This window comes from Carassius gibelio, chromosome A22, assembly GCF_023724105.1.
Source record: "Carassius gibelio isolate Cgi1373 ecotype wild population from Czech Republic chromosome A22, carGib1.2-hapl.c, whole genome shotgun sequence".
In the NCBI taxonomy this organism is placed as follows: Eukaryota; Metazoa; Chordata; class Actinopteri; order Cypriniformes; family Cyprinidae; genus Carassius; species Carassius gibelio.
This window is the reverse complement of record NC_068392.1, coordinates 9,441,019-9,463,344: the sequence shown is the minus strand read 5'-3', so window position 1 is coordinate 9,463,344 and position 22,326 is coordinate 9,441,019. Positions and strand designations below refer to the sequence as shown.

Sequence of the window (22,326 nt, the reverse complement as noted above, 5' to 3'; positions counted from 1 at the left end):
ATTCTGCCAGTTGTTTCCTGAAGCCTTCCCATTGGCCTTCCCTAGCTGTTCCTGTCCTGTTTTTCCTGTTCCTGTCCCACCCTCTTGTATCAGTCTTATGCCAATAAACCCTTGTTCAATCAGGACCCCTTCCGTCAAGTATATTTATGACAATTATAATTGCATACAGTTAGTGTTAGCGGTATGGTTATGTTCTGGGCAACACTCCACATGCCTGTCCATGCAGCCATGCTTGGACAGAGCGGGGAGAGCAGCAAGACAAACCCCCCTGGAGTACAGAACAGAACCATTATAAGCATATATATATATATATATATATAATAACAATTCACAATAACGCGAGTTGTAAACAAAATGTGAGACTGCTTCCAATGAAGAGACTGTAAAGAAAGAACAAAGTTAGATCGGATTACAAGTTGAGTTGGGGTTGTAGCAGGGAGTTAATTGCAAGCAGCAATGCGATGGAAGAGATACTGAAGAATGGGAATTTAAATAGACCGCAGGTGATGGTGTCAAGACTGGATTGGTACACGTCAGGAACAGCTCACTGTCAGCTGATGCAAACGTGACTAATGTGGCCTGACTGAACTAACTGGATGCTCGATATATCTCACTGCAATTGGGTCCTCCTTCCTAGATCCCTGACAGTCACTTTACTAAAAATAACCCTATGCTAGTTCACCAGCATGGTGTAGGCTAGTATATATTGGAGAGAAAAGCAAATTATGATTACATTTTCATTCTGATCAAGAAAATTAGGAAGTAATGTGGCTGAAAGTAGATGCTTACATTTTGGACACGTATACCAATGGCAACTGCAGTGGTCGTGATGCCTTAAATATTTTCTTGTGGTACATTCTGTTCCTCTGCCCCACATTCTGCATGCTAAACAGAGCCCCATACAGGCCAATTTACCAATGTCGCTTTGAATTTGCTGGAAGTAAAAAAGACAGCGAAGTGCTAGGAGCTACATTAAATAGGCTAAAACCATCATACACATACACAAATGAACGAAGCCACACGTGCTTAGAAAAGTACAGATTATCTGTTCGTCATGCGTCCAGATGCGATAGAGAGTCCCAGAGGGTTAGAGAGAGGCAGTTCTGACAGAGATGTGACAGGGCTTATTTAGCCGTTGAACTAACGGCGGAAGACGTTCTCTTGATTGTTGTCATTTGAATAAATTAAGACACATTTTTGCTAATGCTAAACTGCTTATGTTCAGAGCCACGGATTAGAGTGACAACAAAGCAGGAGGAATAAAATGCTTAGATGTGTCACTTCAGAAGAGCTAAAGTTGAGTGCTAAGTAGGCTAGCATGTAGCTGTGTGTGTTAGATTATCACTGAATGGGCTTTTTTAAACAGACTGACACACTAAAAACTAAGAAATGCGTGCTTATCTTCCAACTTTTTCCTCGCACTGTGATGTTAATTATTTTAGTTGTGTTGAAAGAGTGCTAAATGCTAACTAGTAGCATTTTCGCAGTTTCAGACTCTTTTCCGTACTGTACCTCACACTATTTTTCTCTCTCACGGCAGATACTGAGGGTTGCGAGCACAACTGGAGGAAGTTTCACGGCCACTGCTACAGGTACTTCACCCGCAGACACACATGGGAAGACGCTGAGAAGGACTGCAGAGAGCACAGCGGTCATCTGGCTAGCATCCATTCCATACAAGAGCAAGACTTCATTAATGGTCAGTATCAATGCTTATCCCAGACAGAGTCACAGATAAAGTTGTGCAACTCAAAAATTACTTTTAAAAGATATGCTGACGTTCAGATTTTGGGGTCATTAAGAGTTATTGTTGGTCGAAGTCTCTTATGGTCACCAAGGCTGCATTTATTTGATTGACAATACAGTAATATTGTGAAATGTTATTACAGTTTAAAATTACTTTTCAGTTTTAATCTTTTTTTAAGTGCTTCTTTGATGACAAAGCTGAATATTCCGCATCATTACTCCAGTCTTCAGTGTCACATGATCTTTCATAAATCATACTAATGTGCTGATTTGCTGCCCAAAAAACATTTCTTATTATTATCAATTCTTTAAGAAAAAATAGTTGAGCCCTTTAAATAAATACTTTAAATAGTATTGTGTATGCATTTACAAATTAGTCTTTTTCATTTAGGAAAATGTATCAGAATTTGATTACTATGAAATATGTCATTTATTTTCTTTATTTTATGTTATTTTATTTTATTTATATTTTGTATTTATATTTACCAACACCATAGACCAACCAACATTTTGATAAAATACTAATATAATTAAATAAATAAATGAATAAATAAATGTTATTATTTCATAAATTAATTGTATTAATTTGGCTGCTCACATTTTGGTGGTGTAATGTGATGAATATTTTGTGTATAATTATTAAAAGAATTTTTATTTATCCACTAAATCTAGTTTTTATTTACATTCACCATTGATAATTGTAAATGTAGGGCACGTTAACATCATTTTGCATCACCAAATCAACTGCAAGTCTTTTGCACACACACACAAAAAAAAGTCCCTCCGCTTAAAATCATTTGCATCCGACTTGCATGTGGCAAATTACAGTTCATGGCTTTAACGTAACTTATTATTATTATTTAATTATTGGGATGTGTGGCCAATTCAAATTTACTCTCATTAAACAGAAACCGATTTTTTAATTCTGTATTTTGCGTAACCCTGTTCTTTATGGAAATTAAAACAGCAAATGGTCTGTCACTGTGGCTAATCTTTGTCTCACTTAGCTTTGACTAAAACTATTTGCGTAGCCTAGAAACATTAACATCCAGCCAGATAACTAAGACAGGCATCAGGACTGCTGACCTCCCACATGCCACAGATTGCATTATGTCTTCTGTCCCTAGTCGAGCCTAAATCCAGCATAATGGTGCTCGGGGTCGCCTCTCACAGCATGCTGTCTGCACATAGAGCCACCGCGCTCACCAAAAAGTGTGTTTAATCGCCTTGAAAATGGACATCTCCACCCCTGTAATAAAGGGGGCACAACCATTAGGAAGATTAATGGGCCCTGTAATGATGTTAATCAGTAACACCATGATTGAAATTCCATTACAACCAGACCAAAATAAATAAATAAAACAATCCTTGCAAATGCATCTTGGGGACAATCGGATGGCTTCTGGCTTGAGCTTAATTTGTGATTGTGATAACACCATCATTTGGCTCCCAGTGGCCCTGTAGGAGGCATAAAGCAGACTATGACTTAAAGGGGAAGCATTAGCTCTGCATTTTATGACAGTAAGACCCTAAATACTCATGGTATGAACCTGGTCTTCAGTGGTGTTCCTGCTGGTTACACCTTATATCAATATAAAAGTCTTTATCTGGAATATGGCAAAAAATAGTGTGATTTAAAATATGTACTGGAAGTAAACTTCTAAATGAATGCATGCAAAAAATATGTTTTATGAAATGTCTTGTGATTTTACAACAGGACTGTGCCATGAAAACACATGGATTGGTTTGAGTGACAGGATGGTGGAAGACGACTTTCAGTGGACAGATAACATGGATCTGGTAAGAATTTATACAAAGTATACAAATTTGTATAATATTTTATATTTAAATTGGGTTTAACTGAAATATTGACATACTAAAACTAAATATTGAATTTAAATACTTATAAAAAATATATCACATTTAATATAAATATTTATATTATATAAATATCATTTTTATATTTGATTAGATTTTGTTATTGTATTTTGATATAAATTTTATTTATTCAAGATATTTAATAGATGTTTTATTAGATTATTTCTATACTTAAAATATTTAATGGATATGTTGATTACATTTTATATTATATTTATTGTAAGAATTTTAATTAACATTTTAATATTTAATTAGATTTTTAATTTAGCCTTTATCCATCAACAAATTAAAAAAGTAATAATTTATCCATTTGCATTTAGTCTTAGCTTTTTAATACATTTATATATACATATACATTTTATTTATTTGTGCATTTTAAATAGATGTTTTATTGAAATATTTATGTATTTATACTAGATATTTTAGTGAAATATTTCCATCAACAGATAAAATATCGTATTTAATATAAATATATTTTATAGGATTTTTATAAAAAATTTAAATCATCAACATATATATTTATTATACAACAACATATAAATAAATATTTATTTTTAGGTCAATTTTAATTATTAAAACGTTTTAAATAGACGTTCCATTGAAACGTCTTAAACGAATTAATATATTTTATTAAAATATTTATATCCATCTACATATAAATTATTACATTTATTTATTTATTTTAAATAATATGAACAAGTGTCATAGTACAAGTATCATAACATACTGTATACTAAACCACTAACCAATTTATTTAGGCAACAAACAAGTTTAAATAATATATTATATCAGACCCATTAGGCATATCAGAAATCCCATTTGTAATGCAACGGATATATAAGACAGTACACAAAATACCTAGTAAGGTCATGGGATTGGATTTAGCCCTGAAATATCCCCGTTCCTCCTCTAGCAATATGAGAACTGGAGGGAGAACCAGCCGGATAATTTCTTTGCGGGCGGAGAGGACTGTGTGGTGATGATCGCCCATGAGAACGGCAAATGGAACGATGTGCCCTGCAACTACAACCTGCCCTACATCTGCAAGAAAGACACAGGTGAGTAAGAGAGGGGAGGCGCTGGAAAAGAGGACAAATACTGTACCGCCTCACTTTAAACCTCACTGCACTCTTTCCTCCAGTGCTGACCTCCTTTCGTTGACTTCTTCATGAAATGTTCCTCATTCGTTTATATCTCTTGCTGGGATTTGAAACCATCCTGCTTCATAAGTCATATCAACCACTTTCATGATACTTTTATGCTTTTCTTGCCATTTTGAAGCTTGAAAATTTAAAGGGTTAGAAACCCCTGTTATCCTTAACTCACCTTCATGTCTCTCGAAAGCTGTTGGACTTACTTAATTTTAATTTTTTTACTTACTTACTTGCATTTTGTTTGAAGAATATTACCAAACCATTTTTCTCCCCAATGAATTCCATTATATGGAAGATTGATATCACAAATTCATTCCATTCCTCGCTTTCTTTTTACGTCATTCTGAACTTGTCATGTTAGTGTGTACAACTTCATTTCCAGCGGCTCTCCTTTCACCAAGTCATCTCACGTCTATCGCCATCAGACAATGACCCAAACAATAACCGTCACACATTTTGTTCTGAGGATGTGATGGTAGGTCCTCAGGAGGGCTGTGTGTTCAAAGCATCGATCATTACATGGCGAGCAAGACACTCTTCAGCCACTCTTAGCTGTCTAGCTCTGACGCAATCTGCTTCACCCGCAGCTCTATGGGCTCATTAGACTCGTTTTATCTGGTCATTTACATACAAAGCAGACTGAGTGTATGGAATCCGTAGGGTCTGTCTGCTCTAGCTAGATTTAAAGAGACACCTTGGGTTCACGAGGGCCAACTGGAGAACAGGTCCATCAGAGAATGCCTCTCAGGAGGCCAAGACCACGATGGACCTGCTCTGGAGAGCCATTGAAACACATTTCCCACTTCCTATTGGAATCCTGCCCTCCAGTCCATAATTTAATACTCAGTTAATTATTAAAATGTGTTTGAGCTAACACGGAAGTAGGGGTGCGAAACTATGGGTATCTCAAGATTCGATTATGATTGAGAGGACCACGATTCGGTTCGATTATGATTAACGATGCATCACAATGTTGTCACATATCTTGTACATCTATTAGGGGTGGGAATCTTCAGGCACTTCATGATCTGATCCTATTCCGATTCTGGGAGTCACGATCCGATTCCAAAACGATTCTTGATCTACATTTTTCCCCAATTAATTCTTCTGCTCTGCAAATACATCTTTACAGCCTTACATCTTAAACTAAATTGCAGTTATATGCTTTTTGTTTATAGTTGGAATCTCTGTATGTCAGTACTGCCATCTTTAAAATAGGGGTTTCATAATTCAGTTCAATTACGTTTATCATTATCAACTCAATATCACGATGCATCACATTCTCAGTTTTCAATATTACTACACATGGCTACATATAAATTGTATATAAAATTTATTTTATGCAACATTAACTTTATTTTTTATTATACAAGCACAGCAGGCTATTTTAAAAAAATATCTAAAATAAGTGTTCTTTAAGTGTCCAAAAGTTTACTGACAATAGTTGAGGATTTTTCTTTTTTTCCTCAGCACTATTGCCGTTTGATTATTACTGATGAGATCATAGAAACTGGCAGCTTTAACAGACTGCATTCACGCACAGATCTATTTCAATATCAGATGTTTTGTGTGTACATCAATTTCGTATAAAAGTATTTGAAAATGCAAGTGCATTTAACTGCAGCTGCAACTGAGCTTCAGGGCAACAAACACAAAGCGCACTTGAAAATCTGTCAGTGCGCAAATTTCGTGCATCTAATAGTATTGCATTCCAAATGGCATAAATTAAAGCATATCTAAAGTGAAACACGGCAGGTGGAAGCAAAGACTGTCAGGCAATGTGCACATGTCTCACAGCAAAAATTCTGTGCAATGAAGCCCGTCATGTCTCTAGCGCGCACACGTGCCATATGCGCGAACAATTAACAAGCTCAGAATTTATTCAGAATCGTTAAAGAGAGAATCGTGATGCATCAGAGAATCTATTTTTTCTCCCACCCTACACGGTAGGCTGGCTTAAAGCATTTTGGCTTTGATGGTAGATATTAGGATTTTAAATGAGATGTTTAACTGCAGTATCTACATGTTTAAAGGAAATGTTTCGTATAATATTTATATCAAACTAATTATCAAGTTAAACTTTAAAATATTCAATTAAATATTTATATTAAAAGGGATTTTTTTAATTAATATTTATCTATCCACAAATAAAATTTAATTAAATGTTTGAACTGGACCTGTTCTCCAGCTGGCCCTTGTGAACCTGAAGTGTCTCTTTAACTTTATATCTATTTATTTAAATGGAACACCATATATATGCAAACGTTAATTTAATTTTACATATTTTAGCAAACTTTTAAACAAATAAAATATAATTTTTAATATAAGTATTTTGTGTAGTAATAATGTTTACTGTTAGTTAATAAAATAAAATATTAAATATTAATTAATATTAACTAGAAAATCTACCTGATTAATCACACATATTTGCTGAAATTAATCATGACTAATACCACCTAAAATTTATGATTTTAAATCAACTTTTATATTGCAATAATTTCATGTTAAATCTTCAAATTAATGTAGAAAAAATAATATTTAATATTTGTTTAAAGGCATTTTTTTAAGACTGAAGGCAAATATCACTGATACCAATACTACTGAAGTCTCTATGAAATTGTTTTTCCCTAATATTTAACCATTGACTATAGTCATACAACATAATAGTATAATTGAGAGCTATCAGTTTGAATATTTATTCAAAAAAAAATAAAAAATACAACTTCTAATTTAAGTGAACTTAAAACAAACCCATAAACCCATTATAATAAATGCCATATTTAGCTAACTGTGCCCTTCAGCAAGTAGGAAAACAAACTACAGAAATTGAATAAAGTTATCAAACACTAAATTCTAAATTAAATATAGATTAATTGTTAAAGCCACAGAAGTCATTGATTCCCTCTTTTTCCATTTGATTCTCTGATTAATAGAAATCACAGCAGCTGGTTATTCGATTATTCAGCTGCTTCAAGAGCTGCTGCTGCTGAACATGACGCAGATCTGACAAACATCCTATTTTCTCATAACTCTTTACCTTTTTTTCCCACTTCAGCTCTTAAAGTCTCTAATAAGGTGACAAATTGAATCATGTGTGTTAAATGAGAGAGATTGTGGTGCTCCAGGACAGTTTGGAAAACCACAGAATTTCAGATACATCTTCTTAGATGTGACACTTACCTGCATGCACAGTTTTAAGACGGCTTTAATCGCCTTTTCTAGTAACTTCATGACTTAACTGACGACATAGCTATGACATTTTATTTAAATATCTATATATTACCAGAGTAGGTCTATCAAGGTCTGGTCTTCTGAAGGACCTGTTTTCCGGTTGGTCCTTGTGAACCCAAAGTGTCTCTTTAGATCTTGTTCGGGCAAATGGGCTAGACTAAAGTTCAGAATTTCTCAGAAAATCTTCAAATACACCTACACATTAGCAGGGTTATTGTAACATTGTACATAAGGGTTACTCTGGGCAGTAGCCACATATTTTAATCAATGGTGTGCTTATTCAGTTTTGAGCGAACAGTCGTATGGTTGGCACATGTACACAGCTCATTCAGCTGTCATTTGCAAGACCACCTGGGAAACATTTTCATCTACCCCCACCACCTGCCTCGTTGTCACCTTTTGTCCATCAGCCCCCCCATCATTCAAACTGTCACTGCTATTGACATGATATTAACTCACTGTATGTGCTTTAAACAGACATTCCACAATATCTGCAGCTAAGTTTCTCTCATGCTGTAATAGTTTTTTATGCTGAGCTCCAGATTTTGCTGGAGGTAAAGATGCCTGAATCCAGAGTGTTGAGCACAAGCCTCAGGGTAATGCTGACTCAGTTGAAGAACCCCTGTCTGTGTCTGTGTTATTGAATCACCTTGACTTTTGCCTGTCAGCTTTGATATTTGTATGAATGAGGTGAGACAAATCCTGGGGCATTCTGTGCGGTCTGGTCAATATGATAGCGCTACGATAAACCTCTTTCCCTTTGTCCTCTGCAAAAATGCTTCAACTTGCAGTTGGATTGCAAAAAAGGAAATCTGTTATCAGTCAGTTCATATGTGCAAGGTAACCTGCCGCATATGGCATAAGATATATAAACAACATGTATAAAAAATAAATAAACAACATATATAAAAAAAAAATAAGGCAAATTAAAAAAATGGCATTATATATTTTAGTTTTATAATTAAAATACATAATTCATTAATAAAATAAAAAAACTATTCTTATATTTAATTACTAAATTAATATATGTATTAGTTTAATGACGTCAATATTAAATGTATTACTTTAAAAATATATATATTAATGTATTTAGATACACATTTTTGTTAGAATTTATAATGGAAAAAAAAGATATGATATATATATTAGGGATGCCGCGGTAATGCCGGTTATGTGATTAGTAGTAAATCTCCATCACCTGCTTTCAGATGGAGCAGCATTTACTACACAGAGCCGTAGTTCTCTGACAAGCTATATAAATTTGTGTTCATAATCACAGACAATATAATCGTAGGATTATGAAATCGACGAAATCATTCGCGATAAGGACATCTGTTTTCGTAGCTTCTCAGTGAACTACGGCTATGTAAAGTAAATGCTGCTCCATCTGAGAGCACATGAAAATACCACATTTATTAACATTTTTACTCCAAATTCACTTCATAACGTCAGTCGAGTGTTTAAAATAAATCCTTCTGTGAGATGATGTGGCTTCTTAAACAGAATAATTAATCCACACATTATTTCAATGTATTCTAAGCAGAGATAAAGGCTATATCGATTAGCATTTCTTTATATTCTTTATTAGGATGAAAATTATAAGAAGAACTCCGATAAACCATATATTGCTGTAGTCATGTGTTTATTGGTCATGTTTGATCAATTTAATTAGTTAAATATTCTGTTTATTCAGCTGCAGTGAATAAATGCAGGCATTTCCTGGATTTCTTCTCCGGGGCATATTTGGATTTTCCACTCGAGAGCGCCCTCTGGCCTTCGGATGGAGGACGGATAACTGTTGATTAAAAAACTGTGCTTCACTGAAAGATAGGCATGACAAACACGGCTTTTTCCTAATCACGATGTATCGCCTTTATGATTTAATTCCGAATTGTGCATCCCTACTATGAAGTAGATGTATGTATTTAATGTAAACTGATGTGCGCGACCTGATATGCAAAGCACGATAAGTGAATTGATCACACGGCCGTGCAGATGTGCAAGCTTTTAGAGCAAATATTGCTTTCTTACAGACAACACTGGAAAGTTTGTTCAGTCAGATATGTCAAAAGCAAGCAAGTAAAATAATACACAAGTTACTTGACAATAAGGAGAAAGTGAGGAGACAAGAGACAGCACACATTTCTGTAGCATGAACTTGATTGCTGTGCACTTATTTAGCACATGCATCATTTGGATTAAAACTAAATTGTAAATACAAAACAAACAAAAATTACAGGGGCATTTACTATAAACAACAATTATTTTAAACATCAAACATACGTGACTTTATTTAAAGTGAAAGTGAAACTAGCAGCCTGTTCTGTACAAAACAAATGTGTGCTCACATTGTGCTTTTTTTTTTTATTGCTTGACGTTAATTGCATTATATTAGTGATTTTGGAATATAAATCGCAGCACATTTCTGATAATAAAAAAATGCATTTTCTATTTCAGAAAACATGTTCTTTTCAAAATATCTAAAAAAAAAAATTGTAAATATTTTTTATTTCAGTTAATAATTTTCTATTTATTCATTTATTTATCTGTTTATTAACCCTAAGTAGAAAATATACGTAATTTATTAAATATAATAATTTATTATTTGTTACTCATTGCTTTGTTTGGCTTTGTTTTTGTTAATTAGTTACTAAAACTTTAAAAATAATATATTTGTTGAAAATCTACAATGGAATATTGAATAAAGTGGCATTCATAAATTTTTAAGCATGGTTTAGTTTTCCAAATACTTTTTGAGGCCACTGTACTGCACTAAGTGTACAGTGTATCCAGGATTGACTATTGATTTTATGGTCCATTATTTATTTATGATTTATTGCTGAATCAGAGCTCAGCTTGTGTGGATGGAGGACAGCTGCTGAGTGCATAAATGAGTGTTTTTAAGTGTAACATTTGCCTCCTCTCCTCAACACAGAAGGTCATACCTCTTTCCCTCCAGACAAAGAAGCTCCCCACCAAAAAATACATGAAAAAAATGTGTACCAGATGAATTCCAGCTCATACTATGACTGATTAGGTGGCAATTCCTGCCCGTCCTGAGCGACAGATAACCTGCAGTTCCTTCCCAGAATTGATTCGATTCTGAAAAAAACTGTGAAATCCTGCATGGAGGTTAATGGCACGACTTGCTCCGGAGCATTTGATAAAGAAAATCTTACTTGAAGGAGAAAAGCTAAACTGCCAAGGCCATAAAGTCTGTCGGAGTGAAGACATTAAACACTCAAATCACAGGTCAGCTTTATGATGTTTCGCTGCAAATGAAGAAGCTGAGGAGATTATAGTGTTCAGCCATGGATTATAGGTTTGCTGTTCGGAGAGTATGAATGTACGGGGAGCCTTATACCACAGGCTAATTTGTGCCTGTGTCAGGATTGGTTCCCTGCAGTGTTTACTGGCCCACCGCAAACAAAGAACAGGCCAACTCCTGCATCTTCAGACAAGCGATACATGAGTTTCAGCTCCAAGGGCGCCACCTAAGGAAAGAAAAAGAAGCTGCAGCTCTTTAAACCTGTTTAATGAGATGAATCACCGTGAGACACCGCTGTAGAAGAGTGTGCCCCTAGGCTCTGGTGCTTTAGGGTTGAATTAGACCACAGCAGGGAATGCTGTTCATTTGTTTTTATGCACCATGCCTGCTGTGTCTGTAGAAAAGGATTTCGCTATGTTAAAAATCTTGAACATCCAACAACATTTGAAACCCATGACATAAGTATAAACTAGCATTACTATAAGTATTCAATGATAAAAAAAAAAGTATAATTTATTTTATCCATCAGGAATTGATTAAATCTTAAAAAATAGTTTTTTTATATATATAATATTATTCTATTTTTATAATAATATATTATTATAAAATATTATATAAATGTTTTATATAATTACATTTTATGATTATTTGAGAATACAAATATTATTTTAATATTTAAATTATTTTTTAGCTTTTTAGTTTTTATTGTTTTTTCTTTTTATTTCATTTAAAGTCATATAGCCGTTGATTACTCATTATCAGTTATATCTTTGATAAAAAAATTATCATATCTGAGTGAATTTCAGTAACGGTGCATAATTTCCAAGAACATGTTTTAAGAAAGAATGTTGATTCATTTGAAACTGATTTGAGATTTATTTATGTTTTCGTGAGCCTACGTTATTGTCTTTTTTGCAGTACTATGTGGAGCTCCGCCCTCCATGGACAACGCTTTCCTGATTGGTCGGAAGCGTTCGCATTATGACATACACTCTGTAGTGCGTTACCAGTGTGGAGACGGTTTCCTCCAGCGCCACATTCCCACCATCAAGTGTCGTGCCAATGGCAAATGGGACCGACCCAAGATCATCTGTACAAAGTGTGAGTGTCCCAATTGTATTCTCTAAATGTAAATATCGAGAACCAAGTAGCCAGATTCTTTCACTTAATTATTCTTTTTTGTATCCTCAGCAAGGAGATCTCACCGCTACAGACGCCACCACCACAAGTCCCACCACGAGCGCAGAAAGCACAAGAGGCACGGTTCAGGTGGTCATCGAGGTCAAAAGGAGGGTCACAGCCATTTCTAACCAAATAATCCCCTCCTTTCCGTCAGCTTTTCGCCTAAACCTCCTTATCTTTGATATCCGACAGCCTTTCACCTCCCCCCTTCTCGTCTGGCTCTACCCTCTTCATGATCCGAGGGGGCACTGCTGGACATCACAAGGACTATAACAATTTGACTTTTCCGTCTATTTATCCGTTAATGTTATATCTCATTTTAGTAGATCCACCATGAAGAAATTTCTTTCGTACATTCAATGTAGAAAACACTGTAAGTAATTATGTATTTTTACATAAGCATTAATTGAGCGGATGGGTTGGTAATACATGTAAATATTGCATTTTGTTTCAAAACGCTGGATCAAATCAAAATGGACAGGAAATGCTTGGGATTGGTTAGCTTATGCAGTATTTCTTGACCGTTTTGACCCTGGTTTGCTCTTTGTAAGACATTAACCTAATTTATACAGTATTTCTTAGTATTTATATGTGTTTTGAGTTGAGAGGAGTGGTGTTCATCTGGATTTTACATGAAAATTAAATCACACTCACGTCATTCCAAACCCGTATGATTTTATTTCTTCCATCGAACACAAAAGGGCGTGAACGACTTGCGACAGGAGATGTCAAATTTAAAAATGGCCAAAAACACCATGAACGTAGTTGTGCACTGCATTTGACCTCTTCTGAAGCCGTACGATAGATTTGTGCATAAAACAGATTGAAGTTATTTATAATCAAAAGTTGGTATTCTATTGTAGCGTTCACTGGAATGGGAGATTTTATCGCACTGATGTCAAACTGGCAACTTGATGATGAACAAGATTTCAGATCTGTTTTTGCAAATAATCATTGAATTCTTGCGTTTTCAAGTTTTAAGTCTAGTTTATTTATAGAGCCTTTTCCACTACACTGAGACTAAATAAAAAGAAATACAAATAAAAAGAAAATAACAAAAAGACAAAAATCAATAACAGACAAAATAAAAGATAACAACAACATCAAAGAGAAAATAAAACAAATTAGAATGTCCAAATTGCAACATTTAAAAGCCATAGAGAACAAGTAACGAGATTTAAAAATGTCAGTTGAAGACACAGCTCTGATTTCAGGTGGAAGGGTATTCCACAGTCTTGGAGCAGCAATGGAAAATACCCCATCGCCGTTAGTTTTCAGGCGGGTTTTCGGAATTGAGAGTAGGAAACTATTAAGTGATCTTTGAGGTCTACAATAATTGATGTGAATCAGATTTGTAATATATTCTGGAGCCATACCATGGACAACTTGATAGAAGTAGAGCAACTCCTTATAAAGAATCTGATATTTAACCAGAAACAAGTGAAGCCAAAACTGGTGTAATATACTCTCTTTTCTTTGTGCTAGTGAGGAGCCTTGCAGCTACATTCAGGACAAATTTCAATTTTGCTTAGTCTCAAATAAAATGCATTACAATAATCCAAGTTGGGTGCTATAGATGCTAATCTCAAGATCAGCAACAAACACTAAAAAATATTTAATTTTTGCAATAGTTCTCAACTGAAAAAAGCTACAGTACTTTTACCACACATTTAATCTAATCATCAAATGTTAGTGCTGAGTCAATAGATTACAACCAGATTCCTTATCTGGGACTGCACAATTGTTGACCATGGATCTAAAACATCTTTTATGTTACTGTCAAGCCAGTTTGGCCCAAAAATCACAACTTTTTTATTAAATCGCATTATCTGTAGACCAGCACTTATTCTCCTCAAGACATGATAACAAAGATGAGTGAGAAGTTCTCCAGGTTTAATAGGCAAGTTAAATCTGAATATCATTGGCATAAAGATGATACGACATACTGTGTTTTTTAAAAACAAGATCTAAGGGCAGCAAGAATAAAGAAAACAGAATAGGCCCTAAAATGGAGCCCTGAGGAACTCAACAGTCAATAGAAATAAAATCAGCTCTTTCACCAAGCAAACCTGAGGGCAAAACATCCCAACTGGAAGCTGAATATTTCAATCGAGCAATCAGGTTTGTGTGTTTCCTCACACAAACTTATCAAATATCTTGAGAAGGAGAATATAGCACACATATAGTCATGTAAACCACTTTTATGATATTTTTATAGTGTGTTTTGTCATTTTAGGAGCTGTTACAGCCCCAGTTTCCACTGGAAAGTAGCAGCTTGGACACTCTACAAAGTATCTTCTTTCATGCTCCACGGACAAAAGAAAGTAATACGGGTTTGAAGCGGCATTAGCTTAAATAAACGATGACAGACTTTTCATGTTCGGGGTCAAACTATTCCTTCAAGTTCTTTAAAAGCCTTTAACTAGTTGTTACGCAGATATGTTTTAACCATTGAGCAAAGATTTCCTATCTTTCAGAGGTATAGACTTTTGAGTGACTAGAATGAATTAGATAAAATGTGCCACCATAAAATCCCCCTTACTTGTGGTCCCTCCATCTGTTGTTGATGTTCTGTGTCATGATCTCCCACTTTCTGACCCACAGAAGAGAAGTTGTCTTGTCAGAGCCTGTCGGCGAGAATTAGAGTGAAGAAAAGAGAGGTTTGACTTGCTAGTCTTAATTGCACTTGACTACATATACTTCATACCAAACCGAGCCAGAGAAAGGGACTTTTAACAGCCTTGGGGATCGTTGCACCCATAATTAGCTTCTGGAAGTAGAACACTTAAGGAAGAAATGAAATAAGGATGGATACTAATGTGTGGGATGACAATGAAAACAAAGAATCCAGATGGCGAGATATCACATACAGGTTAGGTGTTAAAAGTGCTCATGAGATACCTCCGGCACTTAAGATCAGGAGGTTAAAAAGGAAAGGCTCAAACAGAAAAAAGCCAGTTGAGAGGCAGCATTTGGCCTTCTGTTCCCTTTAGAGTGAAAGATATGGTCTGGGCTCACTGTGGTTTCCAAAAGCACACTTTTTTTCTTCCCTACCAGGTGCGTGTCCTGTTTTTCAAAGAGTACTGCGACAGCTGACTCAAAAATGAGGACCAATTCTTATTCTCTGCCCTATCAACTATCCTCCTTACCTTAAAAAAGGGCAGACTCTTTCTTTTTCACAGCGCATTTCTCTAATGCCGGGATTTGTGCTTATCTCTCCCTGTTCCTCAATTTCCCCGTGAGATTGCAAACGTAGCCCAGTTTTCCACCACAACTTCTTTTCAACGTCAGCGTTCCCCCTTCTTTCCTTCTCTACCTTTATCCACCATTTGTTTTTTTAAATGAAATAGCCCAAAATTCAAAAGAGAATGAAAATCCAATTTGTTTTAATATCGGAACAATTAATCTTTTTGTTCCAAGAAAACGTTGTTAACGTTGAGGTTATTGCACCTATTTTCTTCCTGTAAGAAAATGATTATTTTAGTTTTGAAAAAGCTGATTTTGAACATTTTGACGTTCAGTCAAAATCAGAGGAAAGTGTTATGTGGAGGGGTAGGGATGAAATCAGTAGCAAACGGGAAGTACAACACAAGATTTATTTACATGAAAAAAGGGGAAAACAAAACCCACAAGGGGGAAAACAAGGACTAGGGCAGCTAAAAAAATAACTTAACAGGACTGAGTTAACAAGATAAACAAAGACTCAAAACACGAGAACACTAACTACAAATAAACACTAGGGGATCTAAATAGGAGAACTAATTAAGACACAACAGGTGGCACAGATAAGGCAATCACGACAAGACCAGGGTAACAAGGGGGCGGGGCAAGGGGACGAGACAACACAAGCACATGGCCCAAAGACAAGGCCATGTGCTTGTACACAAAACATGGGTCTGTCATGATCCTGCCTCAAGACTAGAGAAAAGTCAGGACATGAAGACAGAATCATGACAGAAAGTGTATTTGTAATAGATACATTCGTTTAAGTTGCTATAATTTTGAAGTATATTCAATTTAATAATTAAATTTAGCATTATTGTATTGTTCGTTTGTTTGTGTGTGTTGAGTATTTAAGTATTTGCATTATGGTGATAGTATTTTCAGAGGAAAATGTGGTTAATTTTCTTGTAAATAATGTCACAATGCAAAACAAAATCTATCCTTAAAGCAAAATTACAAAAATTACGTTTTTCTTTTGATTCTGTGGGTAAATAATTACCTGTTCTGGGCTGGTTTCATATAATTCGTTCTAATGCCAATGCATGATTTCCATCGAACAGGAGGTGTACAAGTGTTATGCAATTTATCTGTCAAAATCTCGTTCTGATACCCAGTATCCTAATAATCCATATTAGCTGCTAATGTACGTCTATATCACACTAATAGCTCTTTACAGCCCTCAGCTGAGGCTAGTGAAGGAAGGCAGATGGCTAATAATGTGGCAACTTAATTGCGAACCTAGATTATAAAAATGAACCTCTAAACAAAGAATGTTCACAGCTGTCTTTTGGCAGGCAATCTGAAGAACTATAAGAGGCAGCTGCGTGGTTTTCTTGTGGCGAGTTTTCTGACTTATTGCCACAGAGCAATTGCTGTCCCAGAGGTTGTTACGCTAGCTGCGCCACCCCTTTGTAGCTACATTCATGGAACATATTCTTATTTAGGCTTGTTTGCATGACTCGTCAAAAAGATTTGTCAAGAAGAATATGCAAAATACTCTCGCAATAGCCTCTGGCGCTTTGTTTGTTGTCTGCTGCTGCAGCCGAGAATGGTGTTTTTTTTCCATTTACCCCATTTTGATACAATGTTCACGTTGTATTGAGATGTTAACCTTGTTCTTTTCATATTTGCATGATTGTTGGGGGTAAAGAGGAAGCTGCGTAGGTGAGACAGGAGCACAATGTCCTCTTTTTAATCAGGCCCGCAGGTAACGCCACATCTATCATCAACTTCAAAAATATCGCGGCAAGAGTAGCACATCTAAATTTTTAGTGTGTTATCTTCATCTGCTGGAAATGGCTTTGATTGGATGGTGTCAGAAAGGAAATTACAATGATAAAGAAGCCACCGGTGGCAGTGGGGACCGTTCTGGAAATCACTGCTGCTTAGTATACTTCACCCAAACCTCCGGCTTTCCCTGTTCACCTAAACCCTTCTTACATAGTCTGCCCTTTACCTCATATAAATCTCTATAGACACATAATCTTATCTGTAAATTCCATCCCAGCTTGCTTTCATATCATTACAGACAACTTTGTCTTGCAGGTCGTTCTTTTGATGATAGCACTGATGGAGAGGACCTTAAAGAAAACTCTGTGATGCCGATTAATATGGTTGGGTCTCTAGATTTACACTGATTTCTTTTTGGACAAGGTTCGAGGATTTTGATTCCTCTTATGAATTTCGGTTTACTTTCCAGAATCAAGCATATGAGACTTTTCCTGTATGTTTTTAAACTCTTATCTCTGTCTATTTATTATTTGTTGGCTTGAAGGGCACCCTGGCATTATTAATGATGACCCAGAATTCCCTGCTGTTACAAGTAGTAAATGTATTCCTCTGGCAGTAGGTAAACAACCTTGTGACAAAACCATGAAATCTTTACCCCACTCCCCAGCTTGGTGATGTACATACTTCCTGATGTTTTTTTCTTATTTTTTATGAATGTATTTATTTATTTTTCACTTTTTTTAAAAAAAATGAAATCTGGATGCGTTTGTTGCTTAGAGACCCTGGACCTTAGTCACACAGGCTAACTCTCCGTTCTCTGAACGTACTTCTACTGCTACATCAAACACCATCTTCTACACTGAGATACTGTTGTTTTCTTAAAGCGTTTCCTTCACCGGTCCATGTGTGTTATTCAATATTTATTGATGTTCTTATGAATTCTAGTTCTGTCATCGTATTATCTTCTTTACCGAACCAGTGGTCAATTAAAAACCTTGAATGGGATTGGTAATACCATTGAATTGGTCATATCTTTTGCAGTTGTTTGTTGCAAATTACACATTCTTATGGTATTTTGTCATTAACTAAATATTTACACCCAGTGGCGTAGCGGATGGGCTTGCAGGGCACGCAATGCAGGGCCCCCCAAAAATTGACTAGAATAAATAATTAAAGCGTTTTTATAACGTGAACTTATAGGACTTTTATTTTGGTAGTAATTACAGCCTACCGTGTTTGGCGATTATGACCTTATCTGTTGTCCTTGTTATCCAATCACGATTAAGAATTTCCGCCACTGTTTAGAGAGTGAAGCTTATGAGCACAAAATGAGTAAAAGAAAATATGTCAGCGGAGCTCAAAAACGGACTAACCAACACCGAAAAGAGCAATTCAATGCAAAACTACAGGACCGACTTTCTGAACTTGCGATACTCAGCATTGAAAGCCATCACGCGCGTCAGATGGACATAACAGAAATTGTCAAGGACTTTGCGCAAAAAAATGCTAGGAGAAAAGGGCGCTTTGGAGGATTTTAAAGGTAATATATATTACCTTTATTGAATGTTAAACGTCATGAATCTTTGTTGTATACTGCAGATAGAAAAAATATTTTGACGTCATGTGCTCCCTTTGCATTTTAACAAGTTAATGCTGTTTTATTGTTGGTGTTTCTTTTATTCTTTCTTTTTTTGTGAAATGTTGTTAATAAATAAATACGAAATAATTACATACTATTCAATTCCACAGTACTAATTCACGATTTTGAATGTTTACACCGCAGTAATTTAGATGAACTATCCCTATAAGAAACAAACTTAAACATTATAACTCAAGGGCCTTCCAAGTTACTGATCATTTAATGCTCGTTAATCAAATTTGAAGTAGTTTGGTTTAGCCAGGATAGATTTGTCAGCCTCTGATTTGCTGCCACAATCTTTTTGTTTTGTTTAATCTTTTCTCTTTCCCTCCGTCAATGGACTCGGGTTCTTATCGGGCCATTTGCTTACAAGAAGAGTGTGGTGAATAATTCATACTCGCTGTGTATCTCTGACTACCTCTGCTTTATCTGTTCATGTCAGATTCAAGGTCTTTGGATGTTCCATCCTCGCACTGAGAAGCGAGACATTGTAAATATTCCTGTATCTGCCCCTGTGCAGGGCTATGATCCTCACGTTTAATAAACAGGTGAGCTCAAGACTCAGGAGAGCACTGAAATGCAACGGAACAAGGTGTTAGTCAGGCAATATCTAAGATTTCTATTCATCCAGACATACAATTTAAAAATGAATCACTTGTGTAATGAAAAAGCACCCTGTTGAGATCAAAGAGGTCGGATCTTTCCATAAGCGCAGCTCTTAAATGGACAGTTCACCCCAAAATGCGAATGATGTCATTATTTACGAACCTACATGTTATTTCACATGAGGGTGAGTAAATGACAAAATATTCATTTTCAGTGGACTGTTCCTTTAAATTTATTTGGACAGTTTAACCGTTGAAACTGGATGAGCTACTCTGATCTGAATAAATTCCAAGCTAGTATAATTTCGCAGCTGTAGTGGGAGATCTTTCTGCATGTGCTAGACTCTCCCGGTGTTCCAAGGGCACGCTGTCCTCATTAGACGCCAAGCTGTGGAATCTAGTTAGTGTTGCTCTTAAGATGACCTAGGCATTTTTCCAACTGCAAAAACACATCCCTGTTTTACTGTGGAGCCTTCTGAACCAGTTACTATTCTGGGAGAGATATGATTTTGAAGAAGCATAAGCTTCTATAAATATTATACATCTCATCCAAGAACTTTTTCGCTGACTGAAGCTAAGTGTGCTAATAGCATCTGAATTGCCAGATTTCCCCGGATTTGCTTTCTGTAAGTGTTCTTCACCATAAATCAACAGCATTTGAAAAACTGTGACAGGCAACTATCTCTGCTATTTATTTAGTTGCCATATTAGCATCGTGAGTCAGTGTTGAGGTTAATTCCTATTCTTGACTTCATTTATCATTCCAGTAGGTAAACTGATGAATACACAAGGTCTGCTAAGCCTTCGCAAGAGCCGCATTTAACAGTATAATGATGTTTTTGCAGATGGTTGCTGAGTCCTTAGCTGCTAATAGCTTTTTAAAGTACTGCAGGAAGCAAAGCAGGCCAAAAAAATAAATAAAGTTGCAGACAAATAAAAACATCCTTCTGCTCGAGTCCATCTGGGCTGGTGAGTCCTAGTGTACCTTTGTTGTGGGTCTACGGTTGATGATCCAAAAATCTTCCTTCATTAAGCAGCTTAGCGCATCTTCAGTTCAACAGGATTTCAATGCATTGGTGGCTCCAGGCATAGTTAATCGATTAGAGTCCTCTTATTTCTAGTCTCACTCCAATTGGGCAGTGCTGCAGTGCTCCAGGGAAGAACTCAACCTTCATGGCTTGGAAGTGCCATGTTTTAGTGTTTCGTAAAGCCGGTTGTGGGTTTTATTGCTCCCTGACTCAAGCAGGGATGATGCATTCAGTCTGTGTTACAGTTTTACTAAACAGAAGGAATGAACCAGAGAAGACGGCAGAGCTGCCTGTCACATAATTGCCACAGACCAAGTTTATAGGTGTTTACCAACCTGAGTGAACTTTTTTGAAAAGTTCGCTTTTTTGCGCGCAGTTTCGAACTTAAAACAAACTTCGCCTTAGCCTCATTTCATTCCAAATGATGCCACAACAGCCGGTTCTTCTATTTTGCTTTAAGTGTATCAGGTCTTATCCCTGTTCCCTAACCCCACACCATTAACTACTTCTTAAAACCAGATGCATGGTTAACAAAGTTTAAGATTGTTTTAGCATTGTTATTAGCCCTAAAATGAACTCCAAACCTAAAATCTGGTTGATTGGTTGATATGAATATTGTAAGGACCTACCTATTACTATTACATCATTACCACACACCAGAGTTAGATCAAATCTTACCAGAGCAAACTTTTCCAGAAAGTTTGTTTTGGCAAGCTGTTTCGAATCCCAAATGATCTACGTTTTGGTCTCAGTTTGTTTGAAATGACACCAGTTGGTTCTTCAGTTTTGTATGAAGTATATTGGGCCTTAACCCTAACCTCTAACCCCAAACTCCCAAGTAAAAGCTTCCCCTTTAAAACCAGGCACATAGTTAAAAAAATGTAAGGTTTGTTTTAGCTTTGTTTTTACCACTAAAACAAAATGCAAATCTTTAATCTCATTGGTTGATGCTGGGACCAACAAGGACTTTGTTCCAAATGTTACTCCGTATGACCCCCATAATGAGACTATATTCTACTAAAATTTCATTTTGACTATACAGGTTCCTTATTGAGCATTTATTGTGTTAAAGCTTTAGCGTCTAGATAATTCAGTACTTTAAACTTCTACAGTAGTAACCTTGGGGTTTAAAATTGTAGAGGCAGTAAAGTAAACCTGAAAGCGAACCATCACAACCTTTTACTTCTGATGTGCAAAGGGTTATTTGCCAATTACCATACTAACCAAAAACGCTTAAGTGAATTCAAACTTCAAAAATCCACAAGAAAAATTAAGCTGTTTTGGCATACTGTTTTACAATGTTATGATTTGGAATGCCAAGAACAATCCAGCTCAACACCAACAGACCATTACCATAATCAGATGCAGGAAATATTTCATCTGCCACATTAAATATTCAAAAGTTGGTTGGATTCTGATTGGCAGATTCTGATTCACCAGCTGGAAAAATAATTGTTCTTGAGGTAATTCCAACTATATTGTTCTTCTGTGCTATTGTTGTTATAGCTTTGGTGTGGACTTCCCTATTCTCATAGAAATAATTAATAATTAGTAATAATTACAGTTATCATCCTTGGTTTGAATGGCAATTAATTCGGTTTGGATATGTTTAGGACAGATAGTGAGCAAATTGAGATGCCAT

The 22,326-nt window shown here is 35.8% G+C and overlaps 2 protein-coding genes across 3 annotated transcripts in view; both read left to right on the top strand.

Annotated features, from left to right (window-relative positions):
* The window catches only part of LOC127943136 (neurocan core protein-like), a 101,570-nt gene extending 88,446 nt beyond the window's left edge, over window positions 1–13,124 (top strand). For both annotated transcript variants that reach the window (XM_052539334.1, XM_052539333.1), the window contains exons 11-15: window positions 1,541–1,699; window positions 3,464–3,546; window positions 4,538–4,682; window positions 12,196–12,378; window positions 12,469–13,124. In XM_052539334.1, coding sequence (XP_052395294.1) covers window positions 1,541–1,699; window positions 3,464–3,546; window positions 4,538–4,682; window positions 12,196–12,378; window positions 12,469–12,587 — 689 coding nt within the window. In that variant the 3' untranslated portion in view covers window positions 12,588–13,124. The remainder of the gene's footprint in view (window positions 1–1,540; window positions 1,700–3,463; window positions 3,547–4,537; window positions 4,683–12,195; window positions 12,379–12,468) is intronic.
* The window catches only part of LOC127943135 (protein strawberry notch homolog 2), a 296,904-nt gene that overhangs the window by 207,837 nt on the left and 66,741 nt on the right, over window positions 1–22,326 (top strand). The gene's annotated exons all lie outside the window — the stretch shown is intronic.